The sequence below is a fragment of the Polyergus mexicanus genome, unplaced genomic scaffold (genome assembly GCF_030449975.1).
Source record: "Polyergus mexicanus isolate NDT 795.1 unplaced genomic scaffold, iyPolMexi1.0 SCAF_144, whole genome shotgun sequence".
Classification (NCBI taxonomy): Eukaryota; Metazoa; Arthropoda; class Insecta; order Hymenoptera; family Formicidae; genus Polyergus; species Polyergus mexicanus.
Window position 1 is genome coordinate 8,580 of NW_027223464.1, and position 23,383 is coordinate 31,962.

At 27.3% G+C, this 23,383-nt stretch overlaps 2 protein-coding genes across 5 annotated transcripts; one reads left to right on the forward strand and one right to left on the reverse strand.

The window, feature by feature from the left end:
• Positions 1-1,992: 1,992 nt before the first annotated feature.
• Positions 1,993-12,517, forward strand: LOC138944288 (dnaJ homolog subfamily C member 5). Of its 4 annotated transcripts, none has more exons than XM_070315201.1 (8): positions 1,993-2,218; positions 2,944-3,082; positions 3,364-3,516; positions 3,836-3,967; positions 5,831-5,884; positions 6,455-6,508; positions 9,320-9,523; positions 12,019-12,517. In XM_070315201.1, the coding sequence occupies exons 1-7, from the start codon at positions 2,199-2,201 to the stop codon at positions 9,512-9,514; spliced, it is 747 nt and encodes a 248-aa protein (XP_070171302.1). In that variant the 5' UTR covers positions 1,993-2,198; the 3' UTR covers positions 9,515-9,523; positions 12,019-12,517. The 4 variants fall into 4 exon arrangements, with proteins under 4 accessions (XP_070171302.1, XP_070171301.1, XP_070171303.1 ...); XM_070315200.1 differs by having other exon boundaries at positions 9,320-9,497; positions 12,019-12,513; XM_070315202.1 differs by lacking the exon at positions 5,831-5,884 and having other exon boundaries at positions 9,320-9,497; positions 12,019-12,489.
• A 9,760-nt stretch (positions 12,518-22,277) lies between these two features.
• On the reverse strand, positions 22,278-23,352 carry Rpt3 (26S proteasome regulatory subunit Rpt3). The gene is made up of 3 exons (XM_070315199.1): positions 23,349-23,352; positions 22,971-23,235; positions 22,278-22,870 (listed from the first exon to the last, which is right to left on the reverse strand). The coding sequence occupies exons 2-3, from the start codon at positions 23,171-23,173 to the stop codon at positions 22,552-22,554; spliced, it is 522 nt and encodes a 173-aa protein (XP_070171300.1). The 5' UTR covers positions 23,174-23,235; positions 23,349-23,352; the 3' UTR covers positions 22,278-22,551.
• Positions 23,353-23,383: the final 31 nt, after the last annotated feature.

The window sequence follows — 23,383 nt, forward strand, 5'->3', positions numbered from 1 at the left end:
AAACCTAAACCTAAACCTAAACCTAAACCTAAACCTAAACCTAAACCTAAACCTAAACCTAAACCTAAACCTAAACCTAAACCTAAACCTAAACCTAAACCTAAACCTAAACCTAAACCTAAACCTAAACCTAAACCTAAACCTAAACCTAAACCTAAACCTAAACCTAAACCTAAACCTAAACCTAAACCTAAACCTAAACCTAAACCTAAACCTAAACCTAAACCTAAACCTAAACCTAAACCTAAACCTAAACCTAAACCTAAACCTAAACCTAAACCTAAACCTAAACCTAAACCTAAACCTAAACCTAAACCTAAACCTAAACCTAAACCTAAACCTAAACCTAAACCTAAACCTAAACCTAAACCTAAACCTAAACCTAAACCTAAACCTAAACCTAAACCTAAACCTAAACCTAAACCTAAACCTAAACCTAAACCTAAACCTAAACCTAAACCTAAACCTAAACCTAAACCTAAACCTAAACCTAAACCTAAACCTAAACCTAAACCTAAACCTAAACCTAAACCTAAACCTAAACCTAAACCTAAACCTAAACCTAAACCTAAACCTAAACCTAAACCTAAACCTAAACCTAAACCTAAACCTAAACCTAAACCTAAACCTAAACCTAAACCTAAACCTAAACCTAAACCTAAACCTAAACCTAAACCTAAACCTAAACCTAAACCTAAACCTAAACCTAAACCTAAACCTAAACCTAAACCTAAACCTAAACCTAAACCTAAACCTAAACCTAAACCTAAACCTAAACCTAAACCTAAACCTAAACCTAAACCTAAACCTAAACCTAAACCTAAACCTAAACCTAAACCTAAACCTAAACCTAAACCTAAACCTAAACCTAAACCTAAACCTAAACCTAAACCTAAACCTAAACCTAAACCTAAACCTAAACCTAAACCTAAACCTAAACCTAAACCTAAACCTAAACCTAAACCTAAACCTAAACCTAAACCTAAACCTAAACCTAAACCTAAACCTAAACCTAAACCTAAACCTAAACCTAAACCTAAACCTAAACCTAAACCTAAACCTAAACCTAAACCTAAACCTAAACCTAAACCTAAACCTAAACCTAAACCTAAACCTAAACCTAAACCTAAACCTAAACCTAAACCTAAACCTAAACCTAAACCTAAACCTAAACCTAAACCTAAACCTAAACCTAAACCTAAACCTAAACCTAAACCTAAACCTAAACCTAAACCTAAACCTAAACCTAAACCTAAACCTAAACCTAAACCTAAACCTAAACCTAAACCTAAACCTAAACCTAAACCTAAACCTAAACCTAAACCTAAACCTAAACCTAAACCTAAACCTAAACCTAAACCTAAACCTAAACCTAAACCTAAACCTAAACCTAAACCTAAACCTAAACCTAAACCTAAACCTAAACCTAAACCTAAACCTAAACCTAAACCTAAACCTAAACCTAAACCTAAACCTAAACCTAAAGATTGATGGGAAAAAAAAAAAAAAAAAAAGTGGATATGTATGTATTGTTTGTTATTCTCATAATAATTAACTTTTATTCTCCTTTTATTCTCCTTAAATGTATATTGAGCGATAGATGTATTAATGTTTCACTGATAGAGAAAAACATTTCACTTGTCATTTTTCACGTTTCACGTTTTCGTCCTAAAGAAAAAGTTTCATGATTGATACCCTTATTGGTTAAATTTCAATCTTGAATCTTTAATCTCAATCTTCGATGCGTAATCTGATACAAGCTTTAAGATTCCATTCAGCCAATGAAATGGGCCGATGGAGAGCATGGACTATAGCGATCGAGAAGAGTTGCTTCGAAGCATCGCGTTAACCAATCGGACTAAAGAAATCTTTGCTCTTTTTGTCCTGATTGGTCGATCGAACGCTTCGAAACATTTTTAGCGTTTTCCCGACCGCAGCCTATGAATACGGACCTAACTTTCACGTTCCGAGTGTTCAGACTGTCAAAGTTCTCTCAGCGCCGTTTTGGCGCATATGCGTTGATCAGCGAAACTAAAATATTGAATCGTACCTTTCGTGTGATGTTGATGATGCTCTGAAACATCTCTGCTAAAAAGAATGCGCGTATTTTGTACATAGTATCGTTCCGTAAAATCTATTGGGAAAAAAAATTTCATCGTTTAGATAATTGAGATCGAAAAACTCGTGGTGTATTCGCTATGGATAGAAGAAAAATGTCGTAAGTGAAGATTGTGCCGCGATATTAAAGATGCCCGATGCTATAACTATGTGATGGCTGCTTATATATCTTATCGACTTTTATCGCCACGTTTGCCCTGTTAAGTTATTTGATTCGTTAATTATTGACATATCTATTTCTTTCGAAAATGAATTATAAGCAATAGTCCCGATGAAAGTCGAACAATCTTTACAATTTTTTTCCTTTTACTTTACCGGTTGTCATCTATTTGCGTAAAAAAAAAAAAAGATTTTATAAACGAAAAAAAAATACTGTACATTACTCAGATAGAGTAACGTTTATTGTAAATGTCCAAAAGCATGCCTCATATAGAGCAACAATATGCTTTTGTAAATTTATATTTGTTAATCGGTTGATAGGTTATTGCAGTCTTGATCGAGTATATATTTTATATGTATTTATATATAAAATTTTTTTCGCTTTTCGTAATTATCTTTTTTTTTTATACTTGTTTTTATTTATGGTCGATGTAATATCAAGATTGCAGCCTAAATATTAGAATAATCTCTGAAAGTAATTTGAAATAATCAATTTACACAATTTTTCTGTGTTCCGAGGTATTAACGAATATTATCATATAAACGAATATTATCATATAAATAATTAGGAATTGTTAGATTGATTAAAAAAAGATATATAAAATTTACAACTACAATAAAAAATAATTCTTTTTTAATATATTTATGTTTATTTAATATTTACAGTACAGCAGGGGATTCCCTCTATCAGATTTTGGAAATCCCAAAAACTGCCACTTCGGAGGATATTAAAAAGACATATAGAAGATTGGCTTTGAAATATCATCCTGACAAAAATCCTAATAATCCAGAGGCAGCTGAAAAGGTCTTTTAATTTATAATTATAATTTTAATTTATATATCTAATCTAAATATTTTTACTAAATATATAATTTTCACGATAGTGTATATCTATTTTAGTATTCATAAATAATTTTGGGAAGTGATTCATTTGTATCGATAATTTTAAAAATTAAAATATATTATTACGCAAACTTTTTTTGCCTTATATATATTGTATCGATGCAATATATATTGACTACTTTTATTTATAATTTAAATCTACGAAAGAATACAATATTTTGTAATTATATTGTACATTTGCAGTTTAAAGAAATAAATAGAGCGCACGCTATATTGACAGATCTAACAAAACGTAATATATACGATAATTATGGATCTCTGGGTCTATATGTTGCGGAACAGTTTGGAGAAGAAAATGTTAATGCTTACTTTGTTGTCACTTCTGGATGGTGTAAGGTAAGAGTAAAGATTAATTTGGTCAATTCTTTTTTTTTTTTTTTTTTTTTTTTTGCATAATTTTCTAAAATATGAAAATATTTCTATACGTATGATCTGTTTTTATATATAATCTATTTTTAAATAGATTCTCCATAAATCACATATTTTATGCGTAAGATATATCATGTTAGATAACATATAAGATAATGTTATTCCTTGAACATATTTTTAAAAACCTATAATTTGATAATTGCGTTACAATATATGTATTTTTTATGGTTTAGAATAGTAAATATTTTAACATTTTATTGCAGGCATATATTTTGTTTGTTTTCAGGCACTGTTCATGTTTTGTGGACTGATTACCGCTTGTTACTGTTGTTGCTGTTGTTGCTGCTGTTGCAATTTCTGTTGCGGTAAATGTAAACCAACTCCTCCTGAAGATAGCGGTGCATATCATAATTTACAGGTAAAAAAGCTTTCTTCCTAATTATTCTTTTGTAATAAGGTTTATACAAACTTTAAAGCTAAATAATACATATGAAAAGAAGCAAATTATATTTGATGATATAAAAGAAAGAAAAACTATATTAATACCAAATATAAACATAAATTCAACTAAACAACAAAATTCTTATTTACTCGTATATATTATCATACCAAGCCAACTAAAGAATTGTCTATATCTTTATTTATTTTTGTTATTTTTCGACAAATTTATCATTGATTTATGATATTTTAACTTCTACTTTTTAATTAAAATTATAATTTAAAAAATATAAGCTTTTTATCAGCAGAAATACAATGTCTAATATCTAAAAATTGTTATTTTTAACGATGTTAATTTCTCTATAAATGAAAAGTATTTGATTTAATTGTATGCAGACTATGCGATTAGTTGCATATTGTATCTCTATTTTCTTTCTTTCTTGTGCATCTTGGTACTACGTTTCTTTACACATTTTTCTCTGATATTACTATTATTTTGTCTTATCGTGTAATAAAGTACACAAAAAAATTGGGTAAAGAAAAAACGAGATATAATGTTTTGATATAATTTAATAATGTTTTATGCATATATTTTTATATAACCCATTAAAATTTAGGTAAATATGCACAAAAGGTTACACCTCACCGATTTTATCGCCACTTAAATATGTTATAGGAGAGATTTTTCTGAGTAATTCCCTGCAAAAAAAAATAGCGGAAAGCATTTATTTAGAAGATATAATAAATTGAAATTTCACAATTCTAATGCTTTCTTTGAAGTATTATAAAATAAAATTAGGAACAGTAATATTTGTGTACATTTTATTTCTTACAGAGGACGTAGGAAATCTTTTTGTTGACATTTACGAGATAGGTATAGGGTCATAGATGGATTATATAACGTAATCGAAACCAAATTTTAGTTTTAAATCAGAAATAGGTTTGGGTTAGGTTATACCTTCCGGAAGTGGAGCCCTCCTGTTGGGAGGGCGGAACCCATTGCATCCCTTCGGAGGGAGGAGGCTCCACTTCTGGAAGATATAACCCAAACCCATTTTCAGTTTTAAAAGTAAAATTGAAGACATGACTCAAAAATTCATGTAGTCGCATATTGAAAGCTGTTAACGAACTGCGAGAAATAGGTGAAACCGATTATTGACGAAATATATATGATCGTGTACCTATCCGTAAATGTAAACAAATACTTTTTCCATATCTACCCTACAACAAATACAACGTACACAAACTTCACTTTTTCTAATATTACTTTATAACACCCGAGAAAAAGCATTAAAACTATGAAACTTTAATTTGTCATATCTTCCAAACGAATGCTTTCCCCCATTTTTTTCTTGCGGCGAATTACTCAGAAGAACCTCCCCTACGACATATCTAAGTGGCGATAAAATCGGTGAGGTGTAACCTTTTATGCATATGTACCAAAGTTGAATCCAAGATTTGTTCTCATACAATGCATGTAATGTTAGAAGAACGAATTTTATAGTCAATTAACACATTGCTCATAAGTGCATGATCTATGCTGTATGATGATACAAGCAATTATTTCTGTTAATTTATAGAGAATAGAGAAGTTTTACATCTCTAATCCCAACATTTTTATAATTGACAGAATAATATATTTTTTTTTAAATATATATATATATATATATATATATATTTTCTAAATTCTATATACGCATTATAACAATCTAAATTTGTCAGTACTATTAATTATCGTTATACATATTTCTAATTAAATATAATACATATACACGCGTAGCTAAATTTGAACAATATATATTTGTTTTGTTCTTTTACATTGATGCAAATTTCCAATACACAGTTGGAAAACGTGTCAGTGAGGAAAGAACATTTTAGTAGATATCTAATTGCGAAGGCAGGTGATTCAAGAAGCTCATGCAATTTAAATATGATCGATGTTTGCATAAATGTTTGTATCCATTTTGAAATTGCAAGTACTATCTGTTCTCCTTTTTTATCAGGCACCATAGATGCTTTGTATCAGCTTGGCACAACTCTCGATGTTTTTAGCTATGAATATTTAATTTAATATTACACACACACACACACACACACACACAAATAGTTTTAACATCGTTTCTAATGTATTTGTATCACCAAAATAAGAAATTGTTTAATAGATAGCATGAGAAAAAAAATTTCAGTATTTTTCTTTAAATATTTTTTTTGCAGTATAAGCAACATATATAAATATAATTATAATTATTACTTGTATATTTAATTTGTTTTATTTTCAAACAAGATTATCTCTATTTATTCTACAAGTTCTTATATAGATATAGCTCGCTGTATCTATTATTTGCGTGAAACGATTGTAAATAACGAATGCATAAACTTTCATCATTGTGCATGCCAAGTTATGTTTTGTTTTCTAGAAAAACGTACATAGTTTAGCGGTTTTGTTTATGTTATTATTGTATTATAGCGGAACCCGAATCCAGAGGCTGTTGTGACAAATCAACCGAGAGGTTTTGGCAAGGTAAGTTTTTATAATGCTCGAAATTTTAATTTCTTTGCAATTTTAATTTCCTTTCGCTACATAATTCATCATAAATATTAATGCCTTTTATATTTTTATTCTTGTTAAAATATTATATTGGAATGAATTTACACGCAATATACACATATAAGTAGCTCTCTTGTACTAATATATTTTATTATAATATCCGCGCGCACCATTTTCCCTCTATGAGCAATGTGAAAGGTAAATTATTGTAGCTTCTATATACTTCTATACAACATATTGCATGACATATTTGTAATTATTAGAAATGGCAATTCTTTAAAGATTCATTATTATTAAGTTTTAAAGCACTTATAGGATTTTGTACTATTTTTCACATCTAGCTGTTAAAATATAAAAGCTGTTAAATATTAAGTAGCTATTAAAATATTAAATAGCTTTTAATCTATACTATGTGAATATATGGCTCTTATGAAAAATTATACAGTATTCACATATCTTTTCGATAAAATACCGATGAGTAATATCTATTATTTCAATAATATAATTCTTAACATTTAAAATAAATATATTATATCATGCATTATTTATGGAAAAATTAGAAGAGACATTGCAAGCATATTGAAAAGTAATTTAACAATTTATTTGTATTTTAATTATGCTACAGGTTTGTCCACCGAATTTAATGCGTCCGAATCGGAAAGTTTTAAACAAATATGTTTAAAACTTTATGCTTTTATATTGTTTATTTTTTCATCATTTCTTCTGCTGGTATAAAAGCTTTAATTAAATTTTATATATTCAATGGGTGGTTTATCATACAAAATATTTTTACATATTCATTTATTATAAAATTCATCTCTCTTTTACACATTATCCCTTTGTGTATCAGCAAACCAAATTAAGGGGGGTAAATATTGTTTAAATTACAAAAGTAAAAAAAATAAAATAGACATATATAAAGTTGACTTGGTATGAACATAAGAATTAAATAAAGATACTGTATATAGATATAATGTATGTACGTGTGTGTATATGCGTATGTACAGGTGCGTGTGTACATACATACAGTATATGGTATATATAAGATACAGAGTGATTCAAAAGGTTACTGACAAACTTCAGGAGCGTATAAAGAGGTCGGAATATAACAATTTTTGAATAGAAATCCATGTTCTCCGAAGTAATTCTGAGTCGGTACAAGCCTTTGAATGTAACGAACTACATTACGGACGTAATTGAACTTTGTAATATTGTGTAATATTATTGTGTTATGTAACCTTTACTTAATTATTAAAAATGTAGAATAATATTTATTCATATAAGATCTTTAAGTAAAATTGATTTTACAAAAACAAAATCAGAACAAATGTAGGAGTCTTGTAAGAAAAAGCTTAATCTACATTTTTTACTCATTTTTGTAATTCTAGAATTATTATCTTTCTGGTCATCAGTTATTACATATACACACGCACGCGCATATACATATACAGTGTGTCCGATATTGACCGTATCATCTCTCGTGTGTAGCAAGCATGTAAAGCAGGTGAAACGAAAGAGAAAAGTCCTTTACTATTTTGCGATTTTCGTAATAATTATTGATAAATTAATGAAAAAAGAACCCAAAAGTACGCGGACGTTAGGCGCGCGACGAAGTTTTGAAAGGAGCGCTCTACAAATGACAACAATTATACATATACGAGCGATACATAACGATGGATTCTCGTGACTTAGCAACCATGCACATATCAATAAGCTGTCTCCTTTTACTGCGCGCTTATACTCGCGTGTATTGGCTGATCTTTTTTAATTAATTTCTTAATAATTATTACGAAAATCGCAAAATAGTGAAGGATTTATCTCCTCGGTTTCATCTGCTGTACCCGCACACGAGAGGTAATACGGTCAACATCAGGCACTCTGTATAAAGTTATATTATTATATATACAGGGTGTCCGATAAAGATTGTGCCAACGCTCGTGAGCGGGTAGAGCACAGTAAACTGAACAGAAAAGTCTTATAACATTTTTTTCTATAACACTTAATAAATGAGTTATTATTGAGTAAGGTTTGCCAATCAGAGCCGACCTTTAGTCGCGCGCCTGATAGAGTGCGTGAACGCTCCATCGCTACGGCGGCGCACACTACCAAGCGAGTGGCTCACCGACGTGCGTCCGGCTCAAAAACGATGCTGATTGACCAGACTTTACTTAATAATAATTCCTTTATTAAGCGTTATAGAAACAAATGTGATGCGACTTTTCTGTTCAGTTTACTGTGCTCTACCCGCTCGCGAGCGTTGGCACAATCTTTACCGGACACCCTGTATATAAAGTTTTATTATTATGATCAAGGTGTGTCCGAATATCTGAAATGTTTAATTATTTATTAGTGCAGAAAATGTTTTATATTACAGCATTTAATATTTTAAGGCATAATATATGTATAAACAGATCTATGTCTATACCGTAGGTTTAGATTTAGAAGCGAATCTTCTATCAAGGAGGAAGAGAGAGAGAGAAAAGATCGCTTTTTTCTATTATTTTATTATAATTTTTATTAGTTTATTATTTTATATTTATATTTTTTTATTATTATTTTTAATATTATTATATTTGATATTCTTAATTGTTAAAAAAAATTATAAGTATAATTGTGTGTAAAAGGAAAAGAATTGTAATTATTTATCATTAGAATATTATAGAATGTATAATAAATTTCTGCAAAAATGTATAAAATACATTTTATATTAATTATTTTCTTGGATAAATGGCTTAACAGGAGATGTGACATGTATTTTTCAATATTCAAAATATGCATTCGCAGGAAGATGAGAGCGATGATGATGCTGTGACAGCTCAACCTCAAAGTGCATCCCAAAATGCATCCAATATACAGCAACCTATATTTGCCATGCCTGCGCCAGGATCAGCGGCACCAACATCAACAGTTAACGAAAGCACGAATCTAAACAGCGGCGGTGAACGTGTGATTTATACTACTGGTATTACGAGTTCTTGAACGTAGAAAGTACATATTATGAGTTGTTACCTTCTATACATTGCCATTAATTATTTAATCCAAGAATGTTTGCTTTTTTCTTTTTGCCCATTCTTTTTGTTAATTATGATATATTTTATATGCTTTCATATTGATGACGATTTTAGCACAGCGAAAAAGATCAAGCTAAAATATTTTTCTGGTTATACAATTGTTTTAAGATGATTATTTTTAAAAAATCTATATTAAATGAAAGAAAGATTTATTATGTATAAAATTATATATATAAACCTGATGGTAATCTCACAGATTCCGTTTTTTCTCTTTCTAACCTAACGATAGAGTACAATTTTAATAGCATTCTTTTCCAATTTTCTTTGCTAAACTTCTCAGTAGTCTTTTTCTTTTTAATTTTTTTTTATACGCATTTGTCCATTGATTTGTCACTTTAGGTTATTAAAATTACATTGGTAAAATAATATGTTCTTCCATAGATTAAAGTGGATAGCTATCCTTAATATTATAAAATGTGGAAGGACATTTTGTTTCTGTAGAAAATAATATTTGATAATTTTTCAAAAAAACTTTGTGTTCACGAGTTTGTCGCGATGTCTTGTATAATTTATGTAGCAAACAATAATATGTATATGAATATATATATTCTAACTGAAGAAAAACTATGTGTGTGTGTGTGTGTGTGTGTGTGTATATATATATATATATATATATATATATATATATATATATATATATATATATATAGTTTTACCGCAGAAACCACACAATTCTATACGCCAATATGTACTTACATCGTACATACATGTTAAAGTAAAGAGAACTTTTAATAATAATTTAATGAAATTTGTAATCTCACATTTTATCATTTACGCATATGCATGCATATATATAAGAGAAAGAGAGAGACAGAGCGCGCGAGAGCATGTATCTATATCTATATCTGCTAAATGTGTGTGCGTGCATGTGCGCGCAAATAGTAAGATTTTTATACTATTATCATCGTTCCTCTTTACATTTTAACTCAACAATTCAAATATTACAATATTACATTTTATTATTTGTGATGCAATTTTTAGTATTTTTATTACAATTACATTTATGTTTTGTTAATTTATTTGTTATTATTTTATGTTTTTTGTTTTTACTCTTCAATGAAATTTTTACATGTCTGCTTTTATTTGTAATATATGTACTTTTGAAGTACTGTTTTAAATGAAATGGATTAACGAGGCAAGTTTGTGATAAGTCGAAAATTTAAATTGGAAATTTTGAGAAGATTTTTAAGAATGCATATGTGTGAAATAACTAGAAGTCAAATATTATTACAATTATTATCGCTTTTGGTAACATCTGACAATAATCTAAATTTGTATTGAAATACCATATTTGATAACTGGGAAACAAATTCATTACTAAAAGAATTTTAAAACTTGTCATATATTTTAGATATATGCATATTCTAAACTTTCCTCGTAAACATTACATAAATATATTTCTCTTCCTCAGCATTTTTCATATAAATTATCTTTTATTTTATTTTCCTTTTTTTTAGCTGTAAAAATCAAACTTTATTCCAAAAGACATTGCATTTGTAATATATATTTTGTTAGAATTATTTAATTATAATTTTGTTTATTCTTTTTATTAAAAAATTTTTGTTCTAAACGTTTTTCTCTAAAATTCTTAGTTTTTGAAAGAAAAGTATGGGTGGTCTAGGACAACCTGTGTATATATATATATATATATATATATATATATATATACATACACAGGTTGTCCTAGACCACCCGTACACTCCTTTTCTTTAGACAAATCAATTAGTATAAAAAAATAATTGTTCTTAAGAAAATATATATATATACAGGGTGTCCGGCGTCAATCGCATCAACGATTGTGTACAGGTAAAGCAGATGAAATCGAGAAAAAAAGTCCTTTACCATTTTTTTCTATAACACTTAATAAAGGAATTATTATTGAGTAAAGTCTGGCCAATCTCAACGCCGATCTTTACCCAGGCGCACGTCGGTGAACCGCGCGCCTGATAGTATGCGGCAGTGTACACTTCACGGCGCGCAGCTCACCGACATGCACCTGGTTAAAGGTTGGCGCTGATCGACCAGACACTTTACTCCTATAACTCCTTAACTCCTTTATTAAGCATTATAAAAAAAATGAAAGATGGCTTTTCATTGTCAGTTTGGTCTGCTCTATCTGCACACGAGTATTGTCCCAAATGATCTGGAACACCCTGTATATTGTATATAATTCCATGCATTTATAAAATTTTTAATGCAATTTCAGGGAATTATCAGCTAATAATATGAATTCATAATAATATAAACTGCGATATATACATTTCTATTTACAAAAATACCATGTGTTATACCTGATTATCTAACGTTTAATAATTATATAAATTTGTTCTGCAAAGAAGTATACTGATAATAATAAAATAAATAAATAGCGCTCTAATGAGATTTTATGACTAACATTATATTTCAATGTAGCGGCTGCTACAAATCCATTTATAGGAGCCAATGCAGCTACAACTGACACCGGACCATCCAGATGGTAGACTCAGCATATGGAAAATTATTACACGAACATTCAATTTATATTTCTAGTGCCGGATCTTTACAATAGCCCTTTAACATAGATCATAAGTTCATTGTTTTGATAAAATATGCTGTAATTAGTTTAATATAATGATCCTTCTTTTTCTCTTTCTCTTTTTTTTTCTTGTATGCAAAGTCTTTATTATCTTTTCTAATTATTCTTATTTTTCTTTTATCGTATTTTATATGATATATGTGTATATATGTGTATATATATACATATATATATGTACAAGGTGTTCCGTCGAAAGTGGCTACCCCCTTTTATCTTTTAAACAGATAGAACATAATAAATATATATCAAATTAAATAGTTCGAACTGAGCTCTATTATGAGCATAGTAGTTGCTTCTAAAAACTATCTGTGTTAACGAACAGAGAGATATGCATACTTTTTTTAAATAATGTGAATATTTTGATATGAAAAAAGTTATAGCACTATTTGAAACAGATATAACGATGTATGATAATGTAAATATTTTACATATTATACGAGTTTTATCAACTTGAAATATCACGGGTAACGTCTATCTTTTCATTCTCGGCCCTGGCCTCAAACATGGCCAACTCCTGATTGAGTATGTATTATGATCAAATGACAATATGACTGTGTCAATCTCTAATACACGAGTCAGAAGTTGGCTATATCGTAGGGCAGAAAGTGAAAAGATAGACGTCGCCCGCAATATTTCAAGTCGATAAAACATATATAATATGTAAAATATTTACATTATCATACATCGTTATATTCGTTTCAAACAGCACTACAACTTTTTTCATATCGAAATATTCACATTATTATAAAAAAATTATACATACTTCTCCATTCATTAACACAGATAGCTTTTGGAGACAACCGTTATGCTCACAACAGAGTTCAATTTGAACTATTTAATTTGATATATATTTATTACGATTTATCTTTTTTAATTCAAAAGATAAAAGGTGGTAACTACTTTTGATAGATCATCCTGTATACACACACACACACACACACATTATGAATAATTATCAAATTACGATTATTCAATTGGTCTTAAATTAAGTATATATATATTATCTTATATATAGCGCGACTTTCCATTAAGAAAAGATAATACTTTACACAATTTCTTGAACATGTATAGAAGTATATTTTATGTTTGAATTTTTCAAATTAAAGTACTTCGTTTCCTTATTTTTTTTAATGGAATCTTTAAAAAATTAACGCATATACATATATATGAAGAATATGAAATAAGATGAAGCCTTGATAAAAGAAATATATAAATTCTTACATTATCGAGATATGAAATTATTCAATCGAAAGCATGATCATCTGTTTTATTTCCTTAGAATATATTAACAGAGTTAAAATTATTGGTATTTTAATTTAAACATCCATTTTAAATCAACTTTTTAAATTAACATATAATAATTTTAGTATAATAATTATGCAGAGATAATATAAATAGGAAATATGAAAGTATCTCAATAGCAAGAAAGTATATTCTTTGAATTTCAAATCTGCTATTCTCAATGAAGTCTTAATTATTAAAATTGTGCGACATTTATTTGAAATATTGATAAATAACAAAATTCTATTATTCTTCACTCAAATTTAGTACATTTTTTAATTTATTTTAATTTTTTAAAGAAAATTTTCTTTGAATATTGTATCTTGATCCTAATAATTGATGTATATCCAAGTAGCAAGGTGACGTCAAATGACGTTTTAATATCTTATTGATGTTAGAAACGTCATTAAGACATTGTTAAGGTATCATTTGACGTCACTTTGCTACTTGGATATTTATTATTGAAATTGATTGTAAAGTAATACAGGAACTTGCGTAAAATTCCATAAAAAAAGTTCAACTCAAATTAATCTCTCGAATTTTTGCGATTCACTCTATATTGTTATTAACTATTAATGATAATAAAAGAATCGCAAATTTGCATATATGAATAATTTTTATGAAAATCTATATGTAAAAACTTATGTTGCGATATAATAATTTACAATATAAATATCCTATGTGTGCTAAATTTCATACTATACATCTGTGACATCTAAGAGTGACATGTTAAAAATATTATCACATTTGAGAATATAATATATAACATCAATCTTAAATTTAGTTAAATTTAGAAATTTATTTTGTTTTGTTCGTTTTATTTATCTCATTTTATAATTACTTAAAAATCACATTTTCATCTTACACATCGCGATTAAATTACCGATAGTATAATTTAGCATTTTTAGCAGGTTTAATTCACGAAGATTCTTTCTTTAAAAGAAAGTATTGAATAGAATAATCAAATTAATAAAATATCAAGAATAGAAAAATAAATATTGGCAAAACAGAATGTTACACATTTTTCTAAGATATTTCATCTATACATTAATTATTACACACTAATGAATATCTCAAGAATCACAATTTCTAACATGTACAGAATGATTTGTTCGAGTCATTTATTCCACTAATCTAGTATTTAATACCACTAGTCAAAAGTTGTTTGGACAAAGCTGTTAAAATATATATAGATTACATTATTATTGTTGGAAACAGTTTTGCTCTTAGAATGACTCAGAGTTGTATATTTTATCGACCATACACGTAGTATATTGACCATTGTATGAAGATGAGAGAATTAGAACGCCTTTTGTGGTGTGACGTGTGTATTTCATAATATTGTTTAGGTTTATCTCTCTCCACGCGTAATATTTTGTAAAAAGTATAATCCCATGTATACCAATAACGTATCGCTATGTATATGTATGTATGTATATCGATTAATTTAAACATTTACGCCGCATCGATTAAATGATGCACATAGCATGCCTACGATAAGATTTCTTTAATTATAAATATTTATCTGTATTGTCCAAATTATTATGTAAATGACAAATATATTGTCAATCTGCAAGAATATTTTCAGGACTTCTAACAATATAAACGCATATGTAATTTATATTGTAACGTAAATGTGTGAGAGATAAAGATTGAACGTAATATGAAAAAGCCGCCTGAATTTTTATAAAACATACATAGATGTCTGCGAAATAGTTTTTCGAGTCTATTCAATTCTAAACCATTAAGCTTCTCGGACACTTCTTCACACTACGACTATATTGAATTATGATATCAAAAGTAAGAAATCAGAAAATTTCGTTTTATTGTCCTGCATTATAGTTGGTGAATATAGATTCATTTTATTTTTACATTTTCACATTTGTACATGTCCTATATCTCTAGCAAAAATAAATTTTACGACAGTTGATTGAGATTTAAAGCTATTTTTATTAATTTACGAATGAACAGATAGAGGATTTTTAGCATTTTATCTTTATTTATTTTTAAATTGTATAAAATATAATAGTATATGAAAAAATAATTTATCTCAATGTATATAGTGCGAGAAAAACTTTCAAATAATTTCTCGCTTTTGACATTTTAATCCAACGTAACGTAATAGTGAGGGAAAATAAGAATTCTATAATTATATTTATTTTGAGAGATAAAGCGTACAGATTTTATATATTGAATAATTATAATTAGTTTATACTACAAAATTTTTTAGATTGTAAAATGATATTTTTTAATTAAATTTTATTTTTCAGTAACTGTACATTTATTTAGTTATTTATTTATTTTAATAATTTATTTATCCGTGTGTCGCGCGCGTACATAGTATTAATATATCTTTATATCGATTTCATAAATGCAGAATAAAGTAAAATTTTTTGGGGAACAAAATAAAATAAATTATTATACATTGAGATTATTAAAAAAGAAAAAAGTAGATATAGTTTAAATTCTTGCAAATATATTTCATTATTTTATCGATGTGTAATTACACTTTACATCATCACAATTATAAGATACAAGAATTTAACACAGAGAGATTATTCTTTATTTTTTTACGTTCTATATACTTGTTACGTAAAGCTTTAACAAAATTTAAACAAACAAAAAATCAGTCACGAGACAGTTATTTAACTCTTTCATACATTTCACGATTTTCGAAATTTACATGATAATCAATGGATATGTAAAAATATTATATATGTATTCACTATATTATGAGAGAATTCATAATGTTAAATATCTATACGCGCAGTTAATGTTAAATATTTATATGCATTTATTCAGTTGCCTATTTAAACATTTTTAATGACGCTCGCGTAACAAATATTCTACATATTATATAGATGTATGTAATTATGTTTATTATATATACATATAAAGTACTTATATATATTTAATGTTCCAGAAATATACCATGTTCACATAATTGGATATACATACGAAAGCATAATTATTACAATTGATTATGTTGTACTTAAAAGAAACAGTGAATTATTGTAAAGTTAACATTGTGTACAACACAAAAAACTGTAAATAAATTAGATTAAACTATTGAACAAAATAATATATATATATTTTGTATTTTATGTGCTTGCGCGCTTTTTTCTTTTGATTTGGAGTATCACTAGAATTAAAAATATAAATTTAAAAAAAAATAAAATAAAAAATTTTATTAATAAATAGAGCTGTTTTAAATGTTTACATAATTTCGTTAAAAATATATATGTAATAATTTATCACTGTATATATATATACAGTATATATATATATACTGTATACATACGGTGACCATACCTTTCCTTTATTTAAGAGGACAGTCCTTTATTTCACTGCTCTGTCCTTTACATTTATTTTTTTCTAAAATGGCCATTTATTTTGTGAATTGAAATAGTAAAACCGTCGAATTTGCTTCTGTCTCCCCGGATCTAATGTCCCCATTAAACGGATATTTTCGTTAGTAAATAATATGTGGACCACTGAGAAAACCGAATTAAAAGTCGAAACATTGGGAGCATGTATTTATACCAAATGCAACTTCGACATGACGTGTATAAAGTTTTATGAATTTTTAAAATACAAACCCGATTTATATTAAAAAAAGTTCATTCTTGCGAAAAATATCAAAATAAATTTTTTTAAAGTAATAATATGATTGTTTGAAACGTTGTGTTGTTTATTATATATTGTGTTGTTTATTATTGCTAATAATGAACCAATAATTTATTGGTGTTGTTTATTATATTTTATAATAAATGTTATAAGGCTTTTCAGTTTTAGTAAAGTAAAAATAAACGCAATCTGTTTTTTCTTTTTATGAAACAATTTCTGATTTGTCCTTTATTTTCTCCAAAAAAATATAGTCACCGTATATATACATGATACATAAAATTGAATCAGTGACAAGTCATTTAAAATTTTTCTTTTCTCATTGCAGTCATATTGAATTATGATTTCAAAAGTGAAAAACTCTGCTATTTTTTTCTTGTAAAATATTTGATAAATATGAATTTGGAAAATAAACCAAAAACTCTATTTTAAAGGCACGTTCAAATGATTTAAATGCAACTTTATAATCTGTATATATATTCTATATTTGTAGCGAAAATAAAAAATTGATCAAGAATATTACAGTTTTATTATTAATCTATAAATCTTTGTGTCATCTTGGAAAAGAATATCTTCGTTAAATAATATGTTGTCAATCTATGCTTTATTGAAGGCGTACATAGGTAATAACATACAAAAAAGCTATTTCGATGTATTTTGCAAAAAAAAAAAGATTTATATGATTTTGACGATTTATTAATTAATTAGTGACGATTTAATAATTTCAAAATATGATTGCAGTGAGAAGCTATAAGCAAATTCTATGTAAAATGTAGTTTAACGCAATGTAAAATACATACATTAGGAATTATTTTCTTATTTCTTCTATCTGTGTCGCTTCTCTATTCCACAAAATTTTTCGAACCAATGTTAGAGATAATCCGTGCAGAATGTTTTTGTTCTGTATCAAACGTAGGTAAATGTTCACAGAAATTTATCATTCACACTTTTTCTTTTTCTTTGACAGAAACAAGGTATATTTCTTGTCGTTTCATTTTTTCCTGTAATTTAAATATATATTGCGCGATAATCTAATCCTAAAACATATATAGTATATATTACATACAAAAATCACCTCCAACGTATGTTTCTCCAGCTTATCGTATTCATATATTTTATTGAGTTCTTCCAATATTTGATATCTACTGCCAATTTCTATGTCATATTTAGCTATTACTGCCAATAATTTTGATTCAATTGTCAATCTATGCATACACAGGTAACGATTATACAATTATATATATATATATATATATATATATATATATATATATATATATATATATATACGACGAGTATATATGTGTATTGTATAAAAGATTCAAAATAAGAATATATATATATATATATAACCGAGTAGAGAGAAGACACGAAGGTAAAGGACAATATGTGGCTCAACAGCACAGTGCCAGCCAGCGCAAGAGCTAGGTCCTAAGATTGAGGAGTCCCGGTGTAGTTCCGTTATTTTGCCTCTACTCGGATAGGCTTGCAGTATAAATTAATATATAAGAAAATAGATAATTCAAATTTTATGCACGCATACCTGCGTTTACGGATAGTTTGTTGTAATTTCGTATTTATATCTTTTAAGGATTCAAAATCATCTATGACATTCTCTAACGCTAATCGTATTTCATTTTGTTCAGATTCCCATGCTTTATATAAAGTGAATTGTTTCTTCTCATATTTGATACTATAAAAATGAATCACATAAATAAAGAACGTTTGTACAGCACGTACATATAAATATAAATAACGATCAATAATAATTTTATGTTCTACATTTTATATCTACAAATGTATAAGAACAAGTTTTTAAATATAGATATACGTTGTGTTTGTGATATCTTCGTTACATTTTTCGTCGATTTCATTAATGGCAACTATATTTTTCCTATATCGTTTGATTATGTCCTCGAGCATTCTTTTATGATTAATTCGTTGCCTCTCCAAATCTGCAGTAGATACTACAACAATGTCCAAAGAAAAAAAGAAAAGATATTAATGATTTATATATATATATATCATATTTTTTGTATGTGAAAAATTATATTTTACTAGCAATATCATCGACAGATTTCTTATGGCAGCACCAGAGTTGTCTATAATGTAATTCTTTATTCCTTGCCTGTTCTGGCATAAGATGCATTCTACATAAAATATAATCTAAAAAATAATGGATGTGATATAAAAACAAAGCTGATGGCATTGAAATATGTTTACAGCGAGGATTCGTATGGAGAATGTCAACATGTTTGTCAAGAATCTACAAAAAAGAATAAATGATTAGAAAATACGGCAACGTAAAAAATAATAAAGTATCTCTATTTTTATGATAAAATAAATAATGTATAATTCAATTTTATTTTGTTTACATAAATATTTGACGTATTTGACGTTAAGACCATCGAGATTAAAAACGTCAAATATTTATATAAACAAAATAAAATTGAATATATATATATATATATATATATATATATATATATATATATATATATATATATATATATAGGATGTCCGACAGTAAGTGACCAAACGAAAGATGCGGAAGTAAATTGGGTCAAACTAAATCGAAAAGTAAACCATTTTTTTATAACGCTAAAGGAATTACAAGAAGATAAGAATTATATAAAAAGATATACAATATATATATATATATATATATATATATATATATATATATATATATATATTGTATAAATTGATATCCATTATTTATAAATAAAACAAATAAATTTTTTAAATTTTAAATTGTTTTATATAAATCAAATAAATATAGATAAAGACAACCTTCAGTGCTTTGTAAACTGCATAGTTGAAACTATTAAATGTGTCGTACGCAGTTTTTTTAGAATGAGCATTTGTATCATCGATTCCTTGTTTATGGATGCTAAAGTGTAAAATATTTGTGTTTAATCGTAGATTAGAAATTGAAATCATCGATAAATACATAAAACCGATGTATATATATCTTTTAACCCGATTACTGATTATACCTAATTGCGCAATCTTGTTGTAAACATTTACAGTAAAATTCAATATTGCACATGACATCGTTTATTACATTCATTTCGTTAATTGTAAAAACTGTGGATAATTTAGGATCCAATATAAGGAAAGACAAACCCATCTAAGGTTATGAATAAATTTATTATAATATGATGATAGTAAGTAAATGACAGTAAGTAAATATATTAGCAAAGAAAATATAATTGGATTATTAACCGCTAATTCCAATTTTCGTATCACAGACTCAAAAATAGTTGTTGTCAATATGATCGATTCTTTTGGAATTTTTCTCTCGTGTTCACTAATATTATATCGTTTTTCAGTAATCCTGAACACGGAGAGAGATGAATCCTCCTCTATTTCCCTAGCCCTAATGAATATAATCCAAAATATATTCTTGAAATGGCAATAATTTAACATATACAAAAAATAGGTTTTGCTAAAAACAATATTGTAAACTAATATGGATATATTTCTTGCTCTTAAATTCAATGTGCAAGTTCTACCTCAGAGTTCTTAAACGCTAATCATTAACATTATTATCGTGCATACGATAATGATAATAAATGTATTGATAATGAAAAAATTATATTTACTTTAATCGATGCCAAGTTAATAAATAAATAATAACTTTATTCAAATCTACATACGTGATATAATCAGATTTCACAAAATAGGCCTCATTATATTGATTTCTATAAGAATTGTTACTATAATTACTTAAAAAATAAGACATGATGTAAATATAAATGCAATGAAAAATGTAAGATGCCGTGTGCATATATATACACATATGAAATGAGAGAAATAAAAATTGAAAAAACAAGCAAATATCGTGAAAAAGATATCATACTCTAAGGCCTTATGCACACAATAGAGAAAATATTAGGAATAGAAATAAATATTAAATATTAGAAAGAACAATTTGGAATTATTTTATTTCAAATAAGGGAACAGAATGTATTGATGCATAATAAATTAAAAATTAGAAATAGAAAAAATTAATTCATTCTATTCCCTTATTGTTTGAAGTAAAATAATTTTAATTGATATATTTATAATATATTAATATAATATATTAATATTTATTAATATTAATATTTATTCCTATTCTTAATATTTTCTCTATTGTGCGCAGGGCCTAAAATTTGAGGTTTACAATCATGAACTGAAACATGATTTAACAGTGTCGAAAAGAATTACGTCATAAAATATCTTTCTATTATTTAATATTTAATTTATAAACATCTCTCTTTTTGCTTATTTGTAAATTTTTTAAGTATAAAGGGTATCTCTAAAGTCTGACACCCCACCCCTGGAACTCGGAAACAGCTTTAAATATGCAAAAATTTTTCAGACAAAAGTTGTGCGATATTAAGGGGAACATATGATGAAAATATGGACTTGACTTTGAGTGACCTTTTCAAGGCCAAGTCGATGTAATCGATGTTTTCTTAAATGGAACCTCTCATTTTTTATTGCATATTATTCTTATAGCTTATCTCGAGAACTTTTCAAAACATTATAATAAAGTATTTTTTCATTAAGTACTTTTTGAGTTATTTTATATTTTAATCTGACATATTCTGATATAAAAAATAAAATATCTCGTAAAATATTTAGTTTTCGATAATCTTCCCGTAATACTTTTATGTACAGAGTAAAGTATAAAAAAATAATTGTTTTTAAGAAAATTATTTACAATATATTTTTTTAAATGATTATTTGTTTTTTTCTTTTGAACACTAATTGATTTGTCTCATTATTCTGTACATAAAAGTATTATGATAAGATTATCAAAAACTAAATATTTTATGAGATATTTTATTTTTTATATCAGAATATGTCAGAGATTAAAATATAAAATAACTCAAAAAGTTTTTAATGAAAAAATACTTTATTATAGTGTTTTGAAAAGCTCTCGAGATAAGATATAAAAATATGCAATAAAAAATGGGGAGTTCCATCTAAGAAAACATCGATCACATTGACTTGGCCTTGAAAAAGATTAAGTCCAGATTTTCATCATGTGTCCCCTTCAATATCCTACAACTTTTGTCTGAAAATTTTTTTCATATTTGAAGCAGTTTTCGAGATCCAGGAGTGAGATCAAACTTTAAAGATACCCTGTATAACTTTGTTATATATAAGTACAGGAAATATAAGAATACACATATAAAAAGTCTAAGAACTAGTGTTTTTTAATTTTTATTGGATTATATAATTTACCTATAAGCAACAAATGTAATAAAAGGAATCAAAGATATAATACTTGATTATTATATATGATAAATGATTAAAGTATCAAGCCAAGCAACAAAGACAATGGGCAGAGAAGCAACATTTGACACAATAATTGCATTCATTATTTTAATCTTATAATAATGTTTATATTTATAATGCGCATGTTAGTAATATGTATATCGTAAGATGTATACGGAATATTATCAAATTTACTTATAGAACTCGTGCTCGGACTCGTCTTTCTTAATATTGTTTTTATAACCCTTTTCAAAATCTTTTGCTAAAACTATATAACGATTTTCACGGACCGCGTGCATTCCCGCCTCTTGACAGATAGCATTAATGTCAGCACCAGAAATTCTATCTGGCCGTGCTACATAATCCTCAAGATCCACTTCTTCGCTCAAATTCATTTTTGCGGTAATCGTAGAAAAAATTAAACGTTTCTGACGACGATCGGGTAGCGGAAATTCAATTTTGCGATCCAATCTACCAGGACGAAGCAATGCAGGATCCAATGTATCCGCTCTGTGAAAGTAAATCGAAATATCAAAGAAAAGGTATAATTATCTTGACATACAATAAATTGAGAAATTAAAATTCTAATTCAGAGTTACAACTAGCTCACCTGTTTGTTGCCATAATAACTTTAACATTAGTTGTCTGATCAAAACCATCCATTTGATTCAATAATTCCAGGAGAATACGTTGCACTTCACGATCTGCTCCAGTTTGAGCATCAAATCTTTTTGTAGCAATAGCATCTATTTCATCAACGAATATTATGGCTGGTGAGTTCTCTTTAGCCAAACGGAACACATCTCGCACCATTCTTGGTCCTTCGCCCAAATACTTTTGCACAAATTCAGAACCCACTACACGAATAAAGGCAGCTGGAAAATAATAAAATTTAGAGCACAAAATCTGTTTCTCTTGTTCTTCTTCCATGCGATTAGTTTAGATATTTTCTGTAAAAATTCTTTTAAAAGTATATTTAGATTTGTACCAGTAGTATGAGTACTCTGCGTTGATACCACTGCT